This window comes from Sciurus vulgaris (genome assembly GCF_902686455.1).
Source record: "Sciurus vulgaris genome assembly, chromosome: 8".
Classification (NCBI taxonomy): Eukaryota; Metazoa; Chordata; class Mammalia; order Rodentia; family Sciuridae; genus Sciurus; species Sciurus vulgaris.
In genome coordinates, this window is record NC_136468.1 from 32,209,637 (window position 1) to 32,230,553 (window position 20,917).

The following is a 20,917-nucleotide window of genomic DNA, read 5'->3' on the forward strand; positions in this document are numbered from 1 at the left end:
CTCAGCCTCCACAGTTGCTGGAATTACAGGTGTGTGCCACCGTGCCTGATGCTTAATTTATTTATTTTTAGTCTGTCATAAGAATACACTCCTACCACTAAATTACTCTAGTTTTGGTAGCTGGCACTAATTTAGCTCCATCTTTTAATGAATATGTAAGAAAAATGGTAAACCTTTTACTTGTCCTATCTATATAGGTGCCGAGTTTCTGGTAAAGGTCTTTTTTATCCCAGTACTGTTGTGTTTGTTTTCACTGGACCTCTTCCATCCTCACTTGATTGTTGGTGTGGTTTAGCCTTAGATTTCCATTAAGTTTTTCTTTTTCCTCTCTGAGATTTTTACATATAAATGTTTTGTTTTGTTTTGTTTTCAATGCTGTCATAAGAATATAAATCAGGAATCACTTGGAATTAGCATCATAAACATGCTCGGTGATTTGCTCTCAGATATTTTCATTACTCCTTTTTGCTGATTTACACTTTGTGTCATTAAGTCATTAATTAAAGATGTATCAGCATTAATTAAACAAAGATGTGTTATAGCTAAAGCCTTAATTTGATGAGATTTTAATTTAGAGATTTTACTAACTTAATTCCCTAAGAAATTTTAGTGTAAAACAATTGTATTCAGCTAGACAACTGTAGTTACTTGCAATGTGGTCTTAGTAGTAATAAGTTTAGAAGCAGGCATATTGGGAGGTACAAACAGGTGGCAGGTATAGGAGGCAGTGACTGTAATTATACAGGTGCAGCCTCAGCAGGTAATGGAAACTGAAATAGAACAGCAGGTGTCTGCTGCCCAACTGCTTATCGAATTTTCAAAGAAGTTTTCTCAGACCACACTCAGATAAGAGTGAAGTTATTTGGAATATTGGCTGGGAGGAAAGCCTTGTGTGTTGTGAAAGCAGAATTCAATTTTGCTGGAAGCCAAAAGAGGATTTATAACCTGTTGGGATTTTCATTTGAAAAGCTAAGGGTTTTTTTTTTTTTCTTTTCTTTTTTCTTTTATGTGATGGTTTGTGGATACTCCAGCTTCTATTTTCTTTTAGTGTTTTCCTAGCCTGTGGCTAAGTAGTTTAAATAGATATGTAACATTGACTTTTCCTATTATGTTGTAGGTGTTCTGATAACTAACAAAGGAAAATAAATCAATAATGAACAACTCCGTTTAAGTGTTGATTTTTTTCTTCAGGGTAGATTGTACAGAAGAAAAGGAGCCAGGACTGGAGCGGGCACCTTTGGGTGCTGTCCACCCTTCCCCAGCCCCCTGCTTTTTAAAGAATACTGGATGTCTTGCTTCCTTTCAGTGTCTTTAAGGGTAGATCATTATAGGTGAAACATCAACAGGGACACATAAGTATCAAAACATAATTTAAAGTAAAATTTATTTCTGATTAATCACAACTTTCCTTTGAATTCCTTTCCTTTACAATGGATTGTTGACTGGAGGCTTTCCAGCTAAACTTGGATGTGGCTTTCCTATTAACTTATTTGCTTTTCCATTTTTTAATTTTTAAGTGTACCTATCAAGTACTTCCTAGGAGGTACATACTGATTTTTTTTTTTTTTTTTTTTACAGCATCTGCTTTTTGTGTATGGTAAAATAATATCAAAGAAACAGGGTTTTTTTGTTTTGTTTTGTTTTTTGTTTTACTTGATGTGTATTATTCTGTCAATAATTGCTGGAATGTTTAAAATTATACTAATGTAGTCCAAATGTGTTATTTTGCTTATGTATATTGAAAACCATGAAGAGAACCTGGTATTAAACTAAGATTTTTGCCATGAATGCTTATCATAGTGATAACGGAATTATGTGAAATAAAAAATGAAGTGGCAGCTGGGCACAGTGGCACACACCTGTATTCTTGAGTTCTTGGGAGGCTGGGGCAGGAGTATTGTAAGTTAGAGACTAGTTGAGGCAGTTTATTGAGGCCCTGTTTTTAAAAGGGCTGGGGATGTAGCTCAGTGGTAGAGCTCTTTTCTAGTATGTGGTGGACTCTGTTCAATCCCAGTATTACAAAAAAGAAGTAGTAGTAGGAAGTAGCATGATGCCCTGGAGTAAGCTGGCCAACCTCTAAACTCTTGCCTCATTTCTGCAAATTTTTTGTTCATGACTAAGTAAGCAGTTTATCCTCTTTTGGACCTTGTCTGCAAACCCAAGATTCTGAACTAAATATCAGAAATTCCTTATAGATACATAATCACTGAGAATAATAAAGCATTGTCTTCTAGTCACAGCCTAATGGCAGGTTTTCTCATTTGTCCATTCAGTGAGGGAGCTTGAGGACAGAGCAGAAGAAGACCACCCTCTTGAGGCTTTATGGTCCAGTGGAAGGAGACAGACCTGTGATAAGAGTCTTTTCATTAAATGTCAATATGGGTCAAATACTTAGAAGTGTCGTGACATTTACTTAATTAGTTCAGTGTATATATTTCAAATTCAATCTAAGAAAGAATATATGTTCTAGAATTAATGGCATTTTTCTTTTGATTTTAGGAGCATATTTAATGAAAAGTTTCAAAGACTGAAAAACTAAACATGAGGGTAGCAGGTAAGATATTTAATTCAGTGTAAATAATTTTGCTTTTTGTGTAACCTTTTTGTTTAGTAATAACTAAAGGTGACAGTAATATTTCTTTATATTTAGTATAAAGCTAAAGTTAATTAAATCATCATTTAGCCTTTTTTTAAGGTAGTAAGAAATTACAAATTGTACATTTAATGAGTATTAAGCATGTTTTATACATAGAACTTTTGAAATGATGCTAAATATTTTGTTATAGTTTTAACATTTCTTACACATTAAGCTTGTTTGCCTAATATGTTATATACAAAATGTCAATATAAAAAGTGATTTTTACCATGTTAGGAGACTGAATTTTGTTTTGCTAAAGTTCTAGCCAAGAGAGAAATGAGTTCGAAAGTTTCTCAAGGTTTAAATCTCTCCTAATTAAAATTAAAACTAATGTAGGTGAAGGATTCAATGAAATATGCCTTTTTAACTCAGTATTTGTTAATTCAAGTTCAGTCAGTATAAGTGAGGTTACATGATATAAGAACATTAACGTGTTCCTGAAGTAGCATATTAAAGAAATTGAGAAACACCACTGGATTTTACAGTATTAAGATAGCTATCTTTAAACATAAAAAGCATATCCATAACACCTGGATGAACTCCTGCTACCTATTAAGTGAAAGTAAGTGATTTCCCTACCCTTCCTTCAGTCAAACCCCATGTATATTCTACAAAGGAATTTCTATAAATATGTAGCCAACATAGGAAATAACTTGTAACCTCTCATAATCAAGGTAATTGGTTTTTCTCCTTATCATTTTCTCACCAACAAACCATATAGTTTTCCTACAGAAACATCTCTTAAAAAAAAAAAATGCATAAAGTCAAGGTAGATGAACAAACTAGTCTTCATACTTTGGTCAGAAAGGTATAGAATCATGCACAGTTGTAAGCATTATGATTATTAAACAAAGGATAACCGGAGGTTGTCACAAATGCTTTTGTGGAAATTTGAAAACCTACAACTCTGCCATGAAATTACAAAGTATCCTTTTTTAAATAGTTCTGTAGTCATTGAAGAATAATATTCCTGGAAACCAAGAGCTGGTTGCAAAAAAAATATGTTGCACTGCCTTTTTTTGATACCAAGTATTGAACCCAATGGCACTTAACATTGAGTAATATCCCAGCTCTTTTTATTTATTATTTTTGACACAGGGTCTCACTAGGTTGCTTACAGTGTCACTGAGTTGATGAGGCTGACTTTGATCTTGAGATCCTCCTGTCTCAACCTCTGGAGCCATTGGGATTATAGGAATGTGCTGTCATGCCTGGTCCTTTTTATTTTTTTTTTTTTTTGATCTGTAGTATAGTGGGACTATCTATGATTACCTCTCTAGATGATTTTAAAGTTCATTGCTTAAGCGTGGGGATTTGAAATAAAGCAAGTTTCTCTCTTGCACATAATTCTAAATTCATTCAGTGGAAATTAATTTTGCCATCTAGTCCATTTCTCTGATTCTGACAATTAATGCCCAAGCTAATTGATGAGTAATTACTCACTGAGTGCTTATTTTTCTTTTGGCACCTTTCCTGGCATATAGGTCTTGAGGGAACTGCCTTTAATGAATGAATAAGAAGAATTAGCTATTAATTTATTACTTCTAACTGATTAATCTCTTCTCATTTTAAGAAATATCTGATTGCTTTGAAACACCCATATAGCCATTATTCTTACATCTAAATTTGTGGTTTTGGGTTTGTGAAAAATAGAAATAAACAACTAGTGTAGTCCATGACTGGAATCAAGAGGATTTTCTGCCTGGAAAGTAAGAATGGGAATCATGGTATGATATGGTTGGGTCCCTCTGTGTCCAGAACTAGATGCTGGTTCTGGACACAGACCAGCTATAGAGGAGACCTCTGTAACAGAAGTTCCAAAACTCTATCCTTAAGGGAATTCTGCTGGTTTCTTTTTTTTAACTTTTCTCTCCCTTGTAGCTTTTGTTTCTTGTTAGTTCCCCTGATGGTCTCAGCATAATGAATAGATCTTGGCTTGAGACTCAGGGCTACCACTGACTAGTTATATGACTTAGACAAGTGGTCTAAAATGTTAGCCTTATTTTCCTTGTTTGTAAAATGGAAGTATTATCTTGGAAAGCTGTGCAAATGAAATCATGCTTATAAAGCTTTCAGCTCTATAGTAGACGTTCAGTAAATGGTATATATGTATAATATATACCTGTGATTATTTATAGTCAGGCTTAGGTTTAGCTTTTTATTTTTAGTCCAGGCTTAGTTTTAGCTTTTTATAAACTTTCATATTATAGATTTGATATTTTAATCATTTTAATATTTCAGACTTAATGAAACTATCACATATCTGCTTTATGGGGACAGGCAGGAAAGAGTTTTCTCTGCTTGTATGTGCTCATGATTGCTAGAAAATAAAGTGGTAAGACTATCATATGATTATGTAATCTTCAAGCCATTGGTCTTAGTCTTAAATGATCAAGAAACAATATGCCACCTGTTATCATTAATCTATTTTGCAAACAGTTGTTGAGAGTATTAATATGTATGAGGCACTCATCTTGATCTGGGGAAGAGTTCAAATCCAGTGGAATTTTGCTTTCATGCACTGAAAATGTAGGCAGCTTGTCATTGCTCTTAAGAACAGGAAGCAGTTTTGGGAGGGGAGAAAGTAGGAAATGGAGGAGGGAGGCAAGGATTATTAGAGGAGTAGTTAGGTCTTCCATTGCCACCTCATTGCTATGTTAATAGAATGTTTCTTCTTTTTTTTTTTTTTTAACTTTATTTTTTAGAGCAGTTTTAGGTTCACAGAAACATTGAGAGGAAGGTACAAACATTTTCCGTTTACTCCCTGTCCCTCCATGTGCATAGCCATTCATAGTGTTTCAGAGCAGTAAGTTGGCATTTTCAAGCATCATCAGTCTTCAGTTCATTCCTTTCCCTTACCCTAAGACTGTGGTTTATTCTTTTAGGTTGATAAAGTTAGAAATAAATTTTTTTAAAAAAATTCTTCCTTACCCAATAATTTCAGCTTTGTGTGTGTTTTTTTTGTTTGTTTTTTTTGTTTTGTTTGTTTTTTGTTTTTTGTTTTTTGTTTTTTAAGAAGAATGTGGTAGTTTGGTTTAGAATGGAAGTACTGTACAAACCACCAGGCTGGATTCTGGTTCTATGCTGGCACTAATTTATCTGTCATCTTGGGCATTTACCTCACTTCTAGGCCTTTTTTCCTTTAAGAACAGTGAGATGACTGCTGATCGTTATCTACTTTTATATTACTGCACATTAAACCATTTGCAGGAGAGGGGAACAGAGTGTATAGATACACATTGTTATTGTTCCTAAAAAACCTAATCATGTCTCTGACATACTTAGGTTAAAAGGAAGATATTTCTTAGCCTTTTCTTAGTCCTTTTTTCCATTTCCTTTTTTGCCTTGCACTTTGTCCTTTTCTTCCCTAGATTTGGTTAGCTGAGGGGGAAAAAGGACAAAAGATAGGTCTTATTAAGTAGTAATGTCAAGAATGACTGTAAGATACTCTGATATGATTAAAAATACAAAGGTATGAAAGTCAAGGGGTCTGCCCTCATGGAGCTCACCTCATAGCCATGTTAGGAAACATTGGTGATAGATGTCAAGTTATTCCTTCAGGGGTGCCCAGAGCCTTCTTACAACCAGGTATTGATAACGGGAAGGAAGACTTCAATGTTCGCTATGTCACAAGGGTCCGTGTAGCTTCAGGAGATGTATGGTTGATGACAGGACAATAAGCCTGTTATATTTCACTTGAGAACTGCTTGCTTAGTGGATATCCTTCTGGCCCTGAAATCTCCAGACGGTTTAGTGTTTTGGTAACATCCCTGAATAGCACTGTCCTTTGTATTTAAAAAGAATTAGGAGTGCATCAGCCAACAAACTTGGTGGTGAGGGTTGGGTTCCATTAGCTGTGACAGTTGTATAGTCCACCTGAAAATAATGACAGATATTTCATTTTCTTTGTAAGTAAAACTAGGTAGATAGTTCAAGTATTTTTTTTTTTTTTTTTTTTTTTTTTGTTGGAATTGATAACTAACTCAAGAATTCTTTGATTAGGAAAATTCTTTATCTTTTTTTTTTTTTTTTGGTGGTGCTGGGGATTGAACCCAGGGCGTTGTGCATGCGAGGAAAATTCTTTATCTTGATGGGATTGTTAATGCAACTTTTATTGTAATTTAAGGAAAATTAACATTCAGTAGATAAAAAGTAGAAGCTTATTCATTTTAAATCTTATTTTTTAGAAACAACATTTTTCATAGAAATGTATAACAGAAGTTCTATGGGTTCATCAACTCATGCTGATTATTTCTGCCTTTTGCCTAGGTGCTGCAAAGTTGGTAGTAGCCGTGGCAGTGTTTTTACTGACATTTTATGTTATTTCTCAAGTATTTGAAATAAAAATGGATACAAGTTTAGGAAATCTCTTTGGTAAGTTTTATTTCTCTCCTCTCTTAAGCCTAATTTTTGTTGTGGGTGTTTGAAGTTTTATCAGTTTTCAATTGAGTTACTGCTATTGAGTGTATCTAGGAAAGGAATCATTTTATCAGTAAAGGATTCAGTAGCATATTCTAAAATACATAATAGGTCTTAGAATTAATTCAGTATAAAGCATGAATCTGCTAGTCAACATTTTGATCGTACTTAATGAGTACTTTATACATGCTTTCAGGCATTAATCTTGACTTCTGTTGTACCTTTTAGAAGATGATAAATAATACCCCTAAGCTTACATTGTTTCTCTGTTTGAGTTGATTCCTAGAACACTTGGACTGAAATCTTATCATCAGTTACTGAATGTTTTGAGCCACATTCATGCATTTTAGATGTTGGTCATAAAAATTCGTCCTGCTTTCCTACCCTTATTTCCCTTGGGTGGCATTTTCTTTTACTGATTTATAAGATGTTTCTATATTGTAAATGTAATCAGTATAAGGTACCTTCAGTTTTTAACAAAATCCTTAGTAAGTTAACATTTGAAATGTTTGCCCAGGAACCAGTTATATTTCATAATATTTATTATATATTTCATATCTTAGTGAATAAAGTACAAAGTGTGTTTCTGTTCTGTAAGTATTTCATTATGAGAATACAGAATGAAGTGTAATGTTTACATATTTAAGTGGGAAATAATTGTTTGTATTTAACTAAGACCCTTATATAAAATTAATTTGAACCTTTTCTGGAGACCACAAGTCTTTATCATTTGAAGTTTGAGAAGCTGTTGACACCCTTCATAGATCCTTGTGCTTGTATTTACTAAGCTTTGTCTGTGGTATTGTTTAAGATATTTAAAAATTAAGCATGGAAAGTGAGACAGTGAAACCTGGAAATAGTATTTTGCTCTAGTAAGCAGAACTGAAAGAGAACCACTGTGAGATCTTTGGGTTAGTGAGTTTGGCTTTCCATAAATTGTTAGAAAGGAATCCCAAGACTTAGTTCACTCCCTCTTGCATCTAGTCTAACATTCCCTTATACCAGTACTTCTCAAGCTTTCATGTCTAAAGAATTTCCAGAGAATCTTGGTAAATCCAGATTATCATCAGTATCTGGGATGTGGCCTGAGATTCTGCAGTTCTAACAAGCTGTCAGATGATGCTCAGAGTCTTGTGCATGGACCACATACTGGGTATCCAAGCTGTAGACAATTTTGACATGTAGTCCTCAATGTCTGTAAAAAATGTTTTCTTACCATGACTACTTACGAGTGCTTCTTTGTATTCTGTGAATTCTGCCTTTTGTCCTCCCTGTTAATTTTAATACCCTGTCCTTACTTCTGCCTGCTGGAGTTCTCTTCTATCTTTGATCTCTCAGACAGTTAAATTGCACTCCTGGTTTTTCAAACCTTCTTCTTACACATTTTCATCTTTTCAAGTAATGGAATCTTCCCTTTCAGTCATTTCTCTGATATACTGATCATTTTCCTCCTGAACCTGTTTTTTCAGCACTTGGCATTCATCTGAAAATAAAGTACCCAGGATCCTGCTTAAAGTGGTTATTACAAAGTATTTGAGACTTGATTTTACTTGTGGTGACTTTTGAGAGCACAGTGCTTTCAAAGGATAAGCAGAAACCACATTGAAGGCACTGAGAACTTGTTCATTGTCGCTCTGGAGGGAGTGTGTAGCCGTCTCTGCTAAAAAATGTTGATGGTATAGGATGATGATGATGGGATGGTAGCTTTATGTGGAAGGGAGTTGCACATGCTTTTCTTTTTGTAAAGTAAATGAATTTCACTTATCGGTAGGTTTTGAGAAAAAATTAGGCAAATGAGAAATCAGTGAAAAGAGATTGAAAAAGATAAGAAGGGGAGGGTCCCTGAGAGAAGGGAGGAAGAGGACCATGGTAAAATGGGCTATTTGGGGAAAGGACCACTGTTTGCAGAGGAGTGAAGAGGAGGCTGGGTAGCCACAGTGGGGCACAGTCATTATAGCTGGTATCTCCCCTTCCATAATCTACTTGTGTCTGTCTCCACCCTCATCCCCACACCTTTTCCCTAGTTGGGATCTTCCTGTCTAGTGTGGATTGTTTTTATAAACATGGTAATGTCTCCACTTCTCTTTCTTGTCTTTACTGCCTACCTGCCTCAATACTGTAGCCAGAGTCATTTTCTCAAAACTCCTGAACCTTTAGTACCGTTCTTGGAGGAAAAATGCAAAATTTCTGCTCAGGATGACAATCAAAATCCCAGTCTGCCCTTCTGACCTGTTCTCCACCCCTGTCCACTCCATGTGTCCCACTTGCTAGGACACGGAATGTGTCCTGTCCTTCTGTAGAGCAGATTTTGCTTGTGTTGATTCTGTACCCTGCATGCCTTTTTCCTTCCCTATCTCCTGTTAATCCTTCTCACTTTCACAACTGAATCAGTGCCCCTTCTTTCCTTATTAGAATGTATTGCTCTTTTTCTGAATTGTTCTAATGGTGTAGTACTTACATAATTTTGTTAATCATTTTTTTTCTATCTTACATTATAGAATTTCCTTTTTCTTTTAACTTTTTTTTTTGTTTGTTTTTTCATATGCCCGTCTTCCCTCAATGGATATTAGATCATGAGGGCAATAATATCTTGTTGCCTTACCCAGCATCTAGCACTGAACCCTGCAGATAATAAATGCTGATTGAGTGAAAATAAATATACATAACTGAACATTCTGAGTTTTCTGTGGGAAGGAAAATATTTCCCATGTGGGATTCATGTAAAGCTGCATTAGTTGGGAAATCACTGGTAATCAGTCAGTTATGAAAAGCACTGAGTACTTTAACTTAGTTGTCTCTCCTTTTCATTTTGATTTTTTTCCTGATGTTAAGAACCTGCAAGATTTTAGCTATGTGATTTAGGTACTCTTAGGCAGGTGTTTATTTTGATGTCATAACTGAAGTAGTACATTGCATCTGTAAAGCCTTATTGGATTCCAATCAGTTGAATTGATGAAAAATTAATTTTGGGGATTTTAATTCTCATTTCAGGCTATTGTAGCAAAGATGTATATGTTATCTTTGTCATTTGTTTAGCATGTAACTTAATTTACCAAAGGTTAATGAGTTTAGCCCAATTTGGGTTTTTTTCTGTAATCTGTATCTTAAGTAACTTCTTTGGTGAGTTTTCTATTTTTTTTAACTTCTATAACATACTTGATAACTTCTATACATTCTTTCAATTTAGCTTTATTATATAATATTATTTTTAAAATACTTATTTCTAGAGAGAAAGAATTAAAAATTTGATACTAGTTTAATGTTTAAAATAATAAGGTAGACTAATTGTGATTTTTTTTTTTTCAATTTTTTGGGCTGGATATGTAGCTTAGTGGTAGAATGCCTGCTTAGCACACATGAAACCCTAGTTCAAACCCCAGCAAAACAAAACAAAGAAAAAACTCACAATCTTTTAAGTTTTTTTTTTTTTTTTAATTTTGAGGGGATTGTAGATTTGCATGCATTTGTAAGAAATATTACTCAGAGATCCTGCATACTCTATAATTAGTTTCTTCCATTAGTAACACTACTATAAAACATGATCATGACCAGGATATGAACACAGATACAGTTACCCGTCTAATTCATGATCTTGATTTAATATGTGTGAGCTTTCAGTATGGACATTTAGCTAGTGAGTATACTGTCCATAGACTAAGTCATATTTTTGCATATATTGTTGCAGTAAATAGTGTTCTATAGAGTTCGTTTGACCTTTTAGATTTAAACCACTTATAAGTAGTAGATATGTAAATTACTTGAAACATTATTTAAAACTAAAACAATATCATTCTCTGATTCTGTAGTAACTTAATGAAAGACATTCATTGATATAACTAAATCAGACATGTTTGCTATTATTCCTTGAGGTGAAATGTTGTATGTACTGAAAGAAATTACGGGTCACTGTCAGGTAGTTTGAAGAATGAAAGTTGCTAAGTGTAGGGATTTATGTGTTTGTATATTGTGCCTATAACTTACCTTGGACAATACTCTTTTATTTACAAAAAATAACTAACTTGTTTGGCTCTGGGAGCTAACATGCTTAGAATTACAGCCCCGGTAGAGTGCTTTTAGTTTTGATGAGTCCTGGATAAAAGTAAGCTTTCATCTGCAAGGAAAATTCTTTCACAAGTGTTTTGTCATCTTTAAGCATCCCGTCTGTCCCCATATACACATGAAATGGAGGTCAGATTGTTTAATAAAAACCTGATGACTAACAAAGTTATTTTTCCTAAATTGTATTCCAGTAAAGTATCTTTTTAATTGAATAGCAGTTACAGGCTTTACATCTTATATTGTATATACAAATAGTTTGACCACTTTGAGGAGCCATCCCTGGTTTTTCTTCTGCTTCTCTTTTCTCAGCCACTTCACATTTCTAAGGTTCCTCTGCTCTGATCAGTATTTGCTTCTTGATGTCCTAAGAGACTCTCCTCAGCCCTTGTGTCTCTTCAAATCCTCTCCCTGGATGACCTCATTTGTTTGCCAATTTTCCGTTTTATATCTTAATCCCAGGCCTGTTTACAGCTGGCTTTAATACTGTTGCACTTGGATCGTCTCCAGGTATCTTAACATATCTTAAAATTAACAGGTCCAACAGCAAATTCATCATTCATCCCCATGCCCATCTCCTCATTAGATAATAAGCATCTTCTTTTTTATTTTGCAGTACTGGTTTTTGAACCCAGGTCCTTTCATGTGTTAGGCAAACACTCTTCTCACTGAGCTGCATCCTCAGTCCTAGATTATAAACAACTTGAGTAGAGAAGGTATTTTTGTTCATTGACTCATGCGAATGAATGAATGAGTGCTTTCTAGGTGAGCTTCTTGAGCTGCATCCTTGACTCCTCCCTTTTCCTGTCTCGTGCATGTGGTCCATTCCCAAGTCCTGTCACTGTGTTTCCTTAGTTGATCTGAATCTGCTTTTCAAACCCATAGTTGACTGTCCTTGCTGACTCCCTGTCTCTGGTCTGTGCAGTCTGCACTCTGTAGCCAAAAGGGTTACGAAAGGCTCCTTCTCCTGGCTTCCAGCACCTGGCAATTTCAGTTTATGTGATCACAAGACCTCAGACATTCCTGTTTTCAGAGGTGGTACAGTATGAGTTTGGGTACTAGATGAAAGATTGTTTTAAAAAGTAGCTCCTCAATTACTTATTTTGACCTACAACAAATAAAATCAGTAAATTCCTCAGTTTCTTTATCTCTAAAACATTGATGTTCAAATCAATGAGCCAGGTTATCACTGTTCTGACCACACTGCCTTCCCTGTACCTCATTACCATAGGTTGGTAACTAGATTCCTGTTTTGATTTTGTTGTTGTTTTTTCTTTTTAGGTATATATGACAGTAGAATCCATTTCGACACAATTTTACAAGCATGGAATATATCTTATTCTAATTAGGACCAATTCTTGTCAGATTCCTGGTTTTTTGTTTGTTCATTTTGTGGTTTGAGGGATTGAACCCAGGGTCTTGCACACACTAAGCAAGTGCTGTGCCAGAGTTACCACCCAGCCCTGGATCCCTGACTTCAAAGAGCTTCCTCTTTGAAGAATCCTAACACTTGAGCCGTGTTTGTTCAGGACAAAGTGAAGTTGATAATCTCACCCTTTTGCTGCTTATCACATCCTGGGTTTAAGTTTTTTCACTTATGAAGTAAAAACATCGGTGCCTATCTCTTACTTTTCCAGATAAAATCAAAGGAAAAAAAATGACGTAATTTAAGAAAATTGAAAGAACGAGACCCAGTAATCCCAGCACCCAAAATTTACCAATATTTTTGTTTCCTTCAAGGATCTCTCTTTATCATATGAATATTTTTAGTATTTAAAGTCATGCTATGGGTGAAGTTTGTTTTGTTTTATTCTATTCATTAAGTCATTTGCATATTTTTGTGTTATCTTTATGATTTTAATGGTGTACAATATGCTACTGAGTGTTCTATTGAATTAGTGAGGCTTCACTTAACTTTTGTGGCCATTTTCCTTCTTATCATTTTAGATACTGTCTTTCAGCTTTGACTTTCTGTTCCCCAGTTTGAATATTGGACTTACAGGAAATTCACAATTATCTAAAATAGTACAGAAGTAAAAACCAAGTGACTATTTATAGTCAGACAGCTGGCTAACATTTATCACACTGCATACTTATTAGCCAAATCAGGAAATGGCTGTCCACAGTACTTTGATGATCTAAGTTATAATTTCCTGGGCTGTGATCAGATGTTGGTGCTTTTAGAAAACTCTATGTGTAATTATGATAGATAGCCAGGCTAAGATCTACTGGATTGGAGTTAAGATTTGTCCTTCTGGTTTCCTTGAACTGGTAAATTATGAAACTCACAGTAATGACCTTGATTTTTTTATTGTATTCAGTGCATTTGTATCTTGGAGGAATTAAAGTTCCCACCATTCCCATACGCTTCCTTTCCATCTCCCAATCTCCTAACCTAACCTCCAACACAGACTTATGTACATTCTCTGGGATTTTATATGCATATGTACTGAATACCATATAGCAGTAACAACTTTTAAACAACATATTCGCCAAGTATTTATAGATACTTAAAAATAAATAGAGTAACTTTGTTTAGACTTTAAAGTTGTAATAACTAAAACTAAAAACAAATGTAAAGGTTAAAAATAAAATGTTCTATCAGTAATAATAAACACTAGCCTCCATGATACATCTACATAAGTGTTATAATAAATTGTAAGTGTAAAGTTACTATTCTCTTTTTCTGAGATGATATCCACATTTTATTTGTTGTATACTGAGCAGTCATTCAAACATTTCTGTAGGCCTATTAGAAGCTCTACCTGTTTAAAGAGCGTATATTTGCTGATAGGCTTATTCTTTCTAACAAAGGTGACTTTTTTTTTTTTTTTTTTCCTTAGCAAGATCAGCATTGGACACAGCTGCACGTTGTAAGTATTTCATCTAGATATTTTAAATGGCTTATTCTGTCTTAAGGCATATGAGAGCTTATATTCAAGCAGAATCAGTACTTAAATGTGAACAAAAACTGGTAGAAGTTGTTTTTTAAAGTTGTAATGATTCTATTTAATTAGACAGCCCAATACTCTTGGTATTTATTCATTATAAATATTTTGCTCCATTAGTGCTTCTCATTTCCAGCATTATAAGTCCTAAAAGCAATGGAGGAATAAAGGAATCCTAGTTTGAATTAGTATATGGGCAAAAAGTCAGATATTAGGCTTCTTAGTGATCCTGCAGGCAACTGAAGGTAACTTTAGTGACCCTGGAGGTTTTTATGCATCTATGAAAATGGGAAGTAACAGTTTATGTCTTCCCACATACTGAAATTTAAAGATAAACTCAAGAATAATTAGATAAAATACATCTACACTTATAAGATCATGTTACTTGTTTCCCAGGAGGTTTTGGGTTGTGTTGTTTGGGTTGAGGTTCTTTGAAACTCTCTGGGGTGGGAGTCTATTATATTTTTTCAGTTGTATGTATCTTGATGTTTTACATAATGCCTGTTCAGGAATACAAAAAAAAAAAAAAAAAAAAGTCCTCTAACTTACTTTCTTAAAAAAAAAAAAAATCCTATTTTCTTCCCCAAAGCTACAAAGCCTCCCAGATATAAATGTGGTATCTCAAAAGCTTGCCCTGAGAAACATTTTGCTTTTAAAATGGCAAGTGGAGCAGCCAATGTGGTGGGACCCAAAATCTGCCTGGAAGACAATGTGTAAGTATGTGTTGGTTTGGAGCTATAAAGGGTGCTATGTATTAAATTATAGACCTGAATTGAATAAATCTTCTGAAAATAAACTGGGCATACTTCTACTAAAGGAAAGTTATTTCAATTATTATATAATTGATTCCCCTATTCATTTACTGAATTGTATGTTAGAGAATGACTAAGAACACAGCATTTATTCAGTTTCTTATAGAGAGGAAGGATTTTCTTTGAGTGCATTCTCTAGATCTGCATTGTCTTATTTGGTAGCCACCTAACACATGTGACTCTTCTATCTTAAATACTGGGGAGAAAATTCATTTAAATTAAAGTTCATTTCCTCAGTAACAGTTGTCACATTTCAAGTGCTCAGTGGCTATGTGTGGCTTGTGGCTGCTGAATTGAAGAGCCCAGATAGATTTCCATCATGGCAAAGTCCATTCGACAGCACTGCTCTGGATAATGAATACTTTATCTTATAAACCAGCATCTTTCATCTTAATTGAGTGCTACTTGTTGAAGTGGGAAATGATCCAGTGATAATCACAGGTCCATCCTTGCATAAATTGCCACTAAGCTGAATGGTTTTCTATGTTGGTTTGTAGATGCTGCAGTATTCTACCTCAGTGTCAGCTGTCACATATAATTTAAGTCTATGCCTCTGAGATTGCAAATCCCACTTTTAGTTGTTTACTTTTTATCTAATTGCCTGGAAAACTGTGTACATGGGCTCTTTTGAATTTCATATAAAAGAGTAAATGTGACATATGAATTTGTAGATTAAAGAGTAAGGTGATATGAGATAGAAACTACCTAAACTAAGCAGTTTCTCCCAATTCTTTTTCTTTAATATGGAAGCTCTTAAGTTTTTATTCTAGCCCCTTTTGCAATGAGCTGGCTGAGAAGATTATTTAACCTAATGTGACACTTCTCTTGCAGAATTAAGGGCTTGAACCAGATGATTTTTAAAGTCTCTGCTCACTTCTTTCTTTTCCCTCATGCTAATGATGATCCATTGTTAGTTCGTTGTCTTATGAGTTCTCACCATCCTACTCCTGTTTTACTGATATGTAATAAAGCACTTTGGAATTTAGAAACTCATAGGTGTTTTTAAACATTCCTAATCCCCTTATACCTTATTTGACTAAAGAGACCCTGAGCTTGATTCTAAACAATAGGGAGAATATTCTTTTGGAACGATTACCCCCCAGATTATCTTTGGACACCTACTCTGTCTCTATCAAGCAAATAAGTTCAATACAAAGAAAAAGAGATCAAACTCTTTTTTGACTAGCAGGTTTTCTATCCCCAGATTGCATAGGTTGAAAAGAAAAGTATGTAGGCAGTAGAGTCTGCAAAATAGTACTGGGCTTGGAGCCAGAGAATTTGGTTCAAGCATGGTGGGCATGTCATGTACTTTATTTCACTTTCTTTAACCATAAAATTGAGGCTGACCACCAATCCAGCTGCATTTCAAGAATCATTCTGCCATTCCCATGAAAGATTAAATAATGGATAGGATTTTATAGCTAGGCCTCAGGTTATGAAGCAAATCCCCATAGAGGGGCTGAATAATTAAATAATTGGTGAGGGATCCCCAGTAGTGACACTGCAAGGACCAAGTTGTAGTCCAGTATATTCTATTTTTATATTGAAAACTCAAGTTTTTTTTTAAGTTTAAATAAGGTGACTAAATTTTCTAAGCATCATTCATTCACCTGTTCAGAAAATATTTATTGAGCCTAGTCTTCCTATCATGGAATTTACAGTCTCATAGGAGGAACAGATACTTAAAAAGTAAATGCAAATCCGTGATCCTAAATTGAGACACTAGCTATGCAGGCAGCAAGGTGTGGCAAGTACCAATGGAGTGATCAAGCTGAGGTTTCTGACTTTAGTGTGATACTCAGGGAATAGATTCTAGGGCAGCAATGTATGGTATGAGAACTTGAGCTGAGAAGGAAGACAGCTGGATGAAAAGTGGGGAGGTGCATCCTAGATAGCAGGGTGACTTTGCTCAAAGGCCCTGAGATGGTAAAGCTCTGGAGAGATGTGAATAGGTCCAGGCCACTCAGCAACTTGTAGACAATGCAGGTAAAGGACTGAGGTTTGTTTTTTTTTTTTTTTTCCCATGAGTGTGTTGAGAAGTTGAATGTTTTTCAGACATTGGCATTGGCATGTTATGATTTCATTTATATTGAAAAAAATGATCTGGTTGCTATCTAAAATGATGTAAGAAATGGGATAGAATAATGGAGAGGCCATTGCTAATTGCTGCCAACTCTTTGATACTGCCTCTCAATTGGTTATAAGCCTTTCTGCTTCTACAAATTCTGAAATGTGTAAGTAGATAATAAAAATACATCAATAGAAATTTTAGTATTTTCTTGTACCTGCTTTGAATACATACAAACTCACTTTGGCAAACACTCTTCCAGATTAATGTGGCTTACCGGGGGTGACTTGGATCACCAGGCAACATTGTCATTTGAGGTTATCACAGCAGTAGGAATGTTACCTGCAGAGAGAGATGCTATTACACATTTTTCAGTGCCCAGATTAGCCCCTCCACAAGAATGATCAGGCCTCCAGTATCATTACAGGCTGAGCTTGAAAAACTCTGATAAAGATAAAATGTGGCAATTATGAGTAGGATGGTAGTCGTGATGTTAAGGACAAGTAAAGGCAAGATATGTTCCAGAGATTAAGATGCATTTTAAATGCCTCATTAGTTAGAAAACTGAGTGTAAACCTCAGGTGTCACACAAAACAGGATTTGCAGGTTTTGTTCCCATTTATGCTTGAGAACCCCTTGAACTCTTGTTTGAGCTAAAGTTTTCATCCAAGGCTTACTCGTTTGATTTCAGGTTTGTGTGAAGTTGATTTTAGTAAAAATACTTCACCTCTTATAATCAATGTTTGTTACAGAGTATATAGGAGATTTTGTGTGTGTTTTAACAACAAAAATTGAATAGTGTTTTTGGCTGTAAGGGCCAAGAAGTAAAATCAATATTATGTAGGTACTTATATAATAATTTTAAATGTCACCATTAAAAAATGTAAAAATCACTCTGTACCCACAAGTAGTAAGTCACATCAAAACAAAATAAAAAAAAACAGCTGAATGGATTTGGCCCTTGAGCTAAGTTTGCCCAACCCACTTCTAATTTTTAGTAGTAGCTAGAAACTATCAGGTATATGATATTGATCTAATCATTTCCTTTATATTTTTCCCTGGGGGTGTGAGTGGTACAGACATTCATGAGGGATAAAAGAAAATGTTTCAACTTCTGTTAGTAGCAGTGACTAACCTTTATACATTTTTAATCTTAAGTGGTTTTGTTGTTCCAGGTTTTCCGTTTGAATTTATTTTTTAAAAATTGATAAGCTGCTGCCCTCTTGTGGGAATCCTATGCCATTGCGCTTCACCATTACCTTCGTTTCTTTGCTTTATAATGGGTTTAACCATGGCAGCCTACTCTGATGTGACCTGTGCTTCGAAACGTCACTGTAGCATTTAATCACTAATTCAACAAATTAGTTATATCTACTTCTTATTATTAATGATGAGTTTATTTACCTAGTGTATTTCTGAAAAGAGTAGAGCAAATACATTATGTACTTCCCTCCTCTTTGGTATACTCAAGCCAGTAGTCATGTAATGGAGCATAAACCTTTGTGTGTGTGTTGAGACTGGTTTAAACAATTCTGAGATATAATTCATATACCTGACACTACAGTCACTTTAAATGTACAATCAGTGGTTTTTATTTTAATTCATTGCTATATGCAACCTCTCACAGTCAATTTGGAACATTTTTATAACTTAAAAAGAAACTGTACCCTTTAGCTATAGCCTTCCTTCCTCCTGCATTTTGCCCTGCTCCCCTTCCCCCAATCCCCAAATTAACACTCATTTACTTTCTCTTTAGATTTTCTTATTTTGGCTATTTTATATAAATGGTATTGTATGTGGTCTGTTGTGATTGACTCCTTCACTTAGCATGTTCTCAAGGTTGATCCATGTTGTTGCTTGACCAGTCCTTTGTTTTATGACTGGTTAATAGTTCATTGTTTACCCATCCCTCAGTTCTATCAACTGAGTCTATCACTTTGAATTATTTGTTCCTATAAATTTGTGTACTACTTTTTGTGTGAACGTATTTTCATTTTTTTATGTATATACTGGAGTGAATTTTGGTTCAAATGGTAACTTAACTATTTAAGACTTTGAGATTGTTTATCAAAGTGGCTGCAACATTTTACCTTACCAGTGGTAGTGAATGAGAATTCCAATTTTCCACTTCTTTGCCAGTCCTTATTATTAACTAACTTTCTAAGTATAGCCAGCCTAGTAGGTATGAAGTAGTCTCTCGTTGTTTTTTTTTTTTTTTTTTTTTTGCGGTGCTGGGGATCAGAACCCAGGGCCTTGTGCTTGCAAGGCAAGCATTCTACCAACTGAGCTATATCTCTAGCCCTTCATTGTTGTTTTGATTTGTGATTCCCTTGGGGTGAATGATGTAGCATCTTTTCATGTGCTTATTGCCTATTTGTATACCTTCTGTCATGAAATTTCTACTCCAGCTCTTTGCCCACTTTTAAATTTAGTTGTTTATTATTGAGTTTTAATCTTTTTTTAAAATTATACTTTACTATCACTTTCTTTATGCTTAAGTGACTTTCTTATAGACAACATGTAGTTAGGTCCTGTTTTAAACTCACTATGTTAGTTACTGTCTTTATTTGGTAAATTTGAAATACTTAACGTTTATTATGATTATTGATTTGTGAGGGCTTAAGTCTGCCATTTTGTTATTTTTATTCTGTTTGTTTCGTATTTTATATTGACTTCCAAAGAACTTGGTGAATGTTTTTTAAAAAATCTTTTGATTTATTCATATTGTTTCTGAGTGCATCTCTTTGTATAGCTTTCATAGTGATTGCTCTGTCTCACTCTTTACAGAAAGTTTTCAGACTCAAGGTCTGCACTTAAGAGGAGGAGGGAGAAAATGTTAAGTTAGATTAAACTTACAAGTGTGTTTTATCTATGGTTCTTATACTGTGAATAACACAAAAGAGAGGAAATCATATACCAGTATTTGAAAACTTATTATATGATCTTTCTTACATCATTAGACAAGTGAAGTTTCAACATAAATCTTCATTTTTACTATTTTACTCTTTTTTTTTTTAACATTTTTTTAGTTGTCAGTGGACCTTTATTTTGTTTGTTTGTGTCTCTGAGAATCAAACCCAGTGCCTCACACATGCTAGGCAAGCACTCTACCTCTGAGCCACAACCCCAGCCCCTGTCTTACTCCTTAACATAAATGTGAATAACATCCAACATTTGTGTTAGGACTACATTCATTCATCAGTTGCAACCATAGTTAGCCACAGGTATGAGTTCTATGAAAATCAGTTAACACATCCTGTGAGAATCAGTTGACTATGTGGAACTTACAGTGAAGTATTATAGGCTTTATTTGTGAAATTGTACGTTGCATATTTTTTATATCAGTAAAGTTTTGTAAGTTGTGTGCCTGTGTGTATATACAGATGTGTCGCTACATGGATATACGTGCATGTGTACATGCTCTTGTATCTAAATGAACACTGCCTCATTCTCCGAACTTTAAACCAGCTCTTAAACATTTGGCAGCACACTACTGGGAATATTACTGTTACCTTGAATTCGTAAAATGAAAAGTACCTAAAATTTCAGTTTAATAACTAACTGAACAGACTAAACTGGTAAAAAGCAAATGTGTCAGTGTGCTATCCATTTCACCATGTCATTGTTTTATGTAGTGTCCTGTGAGGTCCCAGCGCATGCTGGTTTTCTCAGGCAGACCACATGGTACCTGTGGTGATTGTGTAAGCAGTGCACAGTTGACATTGCTAATCACCAGAAGAGCGTTCACACTTAGGTAAAGAATTCATGAAGAGTGCTCCACTACTCCTCTTGCTTTCCGGTGGTAAAAGATTTAGGTACCATATCACTTCATGTCACACTGATACTGCAGAAAGTAGAAAAGAGATTGTCCAGTTTCCTTTTTTCCCCTCAATCCTCTGAGGAGATGGAGAATGTGTGAATATGTCTGTATGCTGTGCGGGTGTTTTTAAGTGGTATTACAGAGTACGGCATAGAG

The 20,917-nt window shown here is 34.8% G+C and overlaps 1 protein-coding gene across 3 annotated transcripts in view; it reads left to right on the plus strand.

Annotated features, from left to right (window-relative positions):
• FAM3C (FAM3 metabolism regulating signaling molecule C) overlaps nt 1-20,917 on the plus strand; it is a 48,245-nt gene that overhangs the window by 10,254 nt on the left and 17,074 nt on the right. For all 3 annotated transcript variants that reach the window (XM_079152541.1, XM_079152542.1, XM_079152540.1), the window contains 4 exons: nt 2,500-2,554; nt 6,908-7,012; nt 13,957-13,986; nt 14,651-14,774. In XM_079152541.1, the coding sequence (XP_079008667.1) occupies nt 2,542-2,554; nt 6,908-7,012; nt 13,957-13,986; nt 14,651-14,774 (272 nt within the window). In that variant the 5' untranslated portion in view covers nt 2,500-2,541. The remainder of the gene's footprint in view (nt 1-2,499; nt 2,555-6,907; nt 7,013-13,956; nt 13,987-14,650; nt 14,775-20,917) is intronic.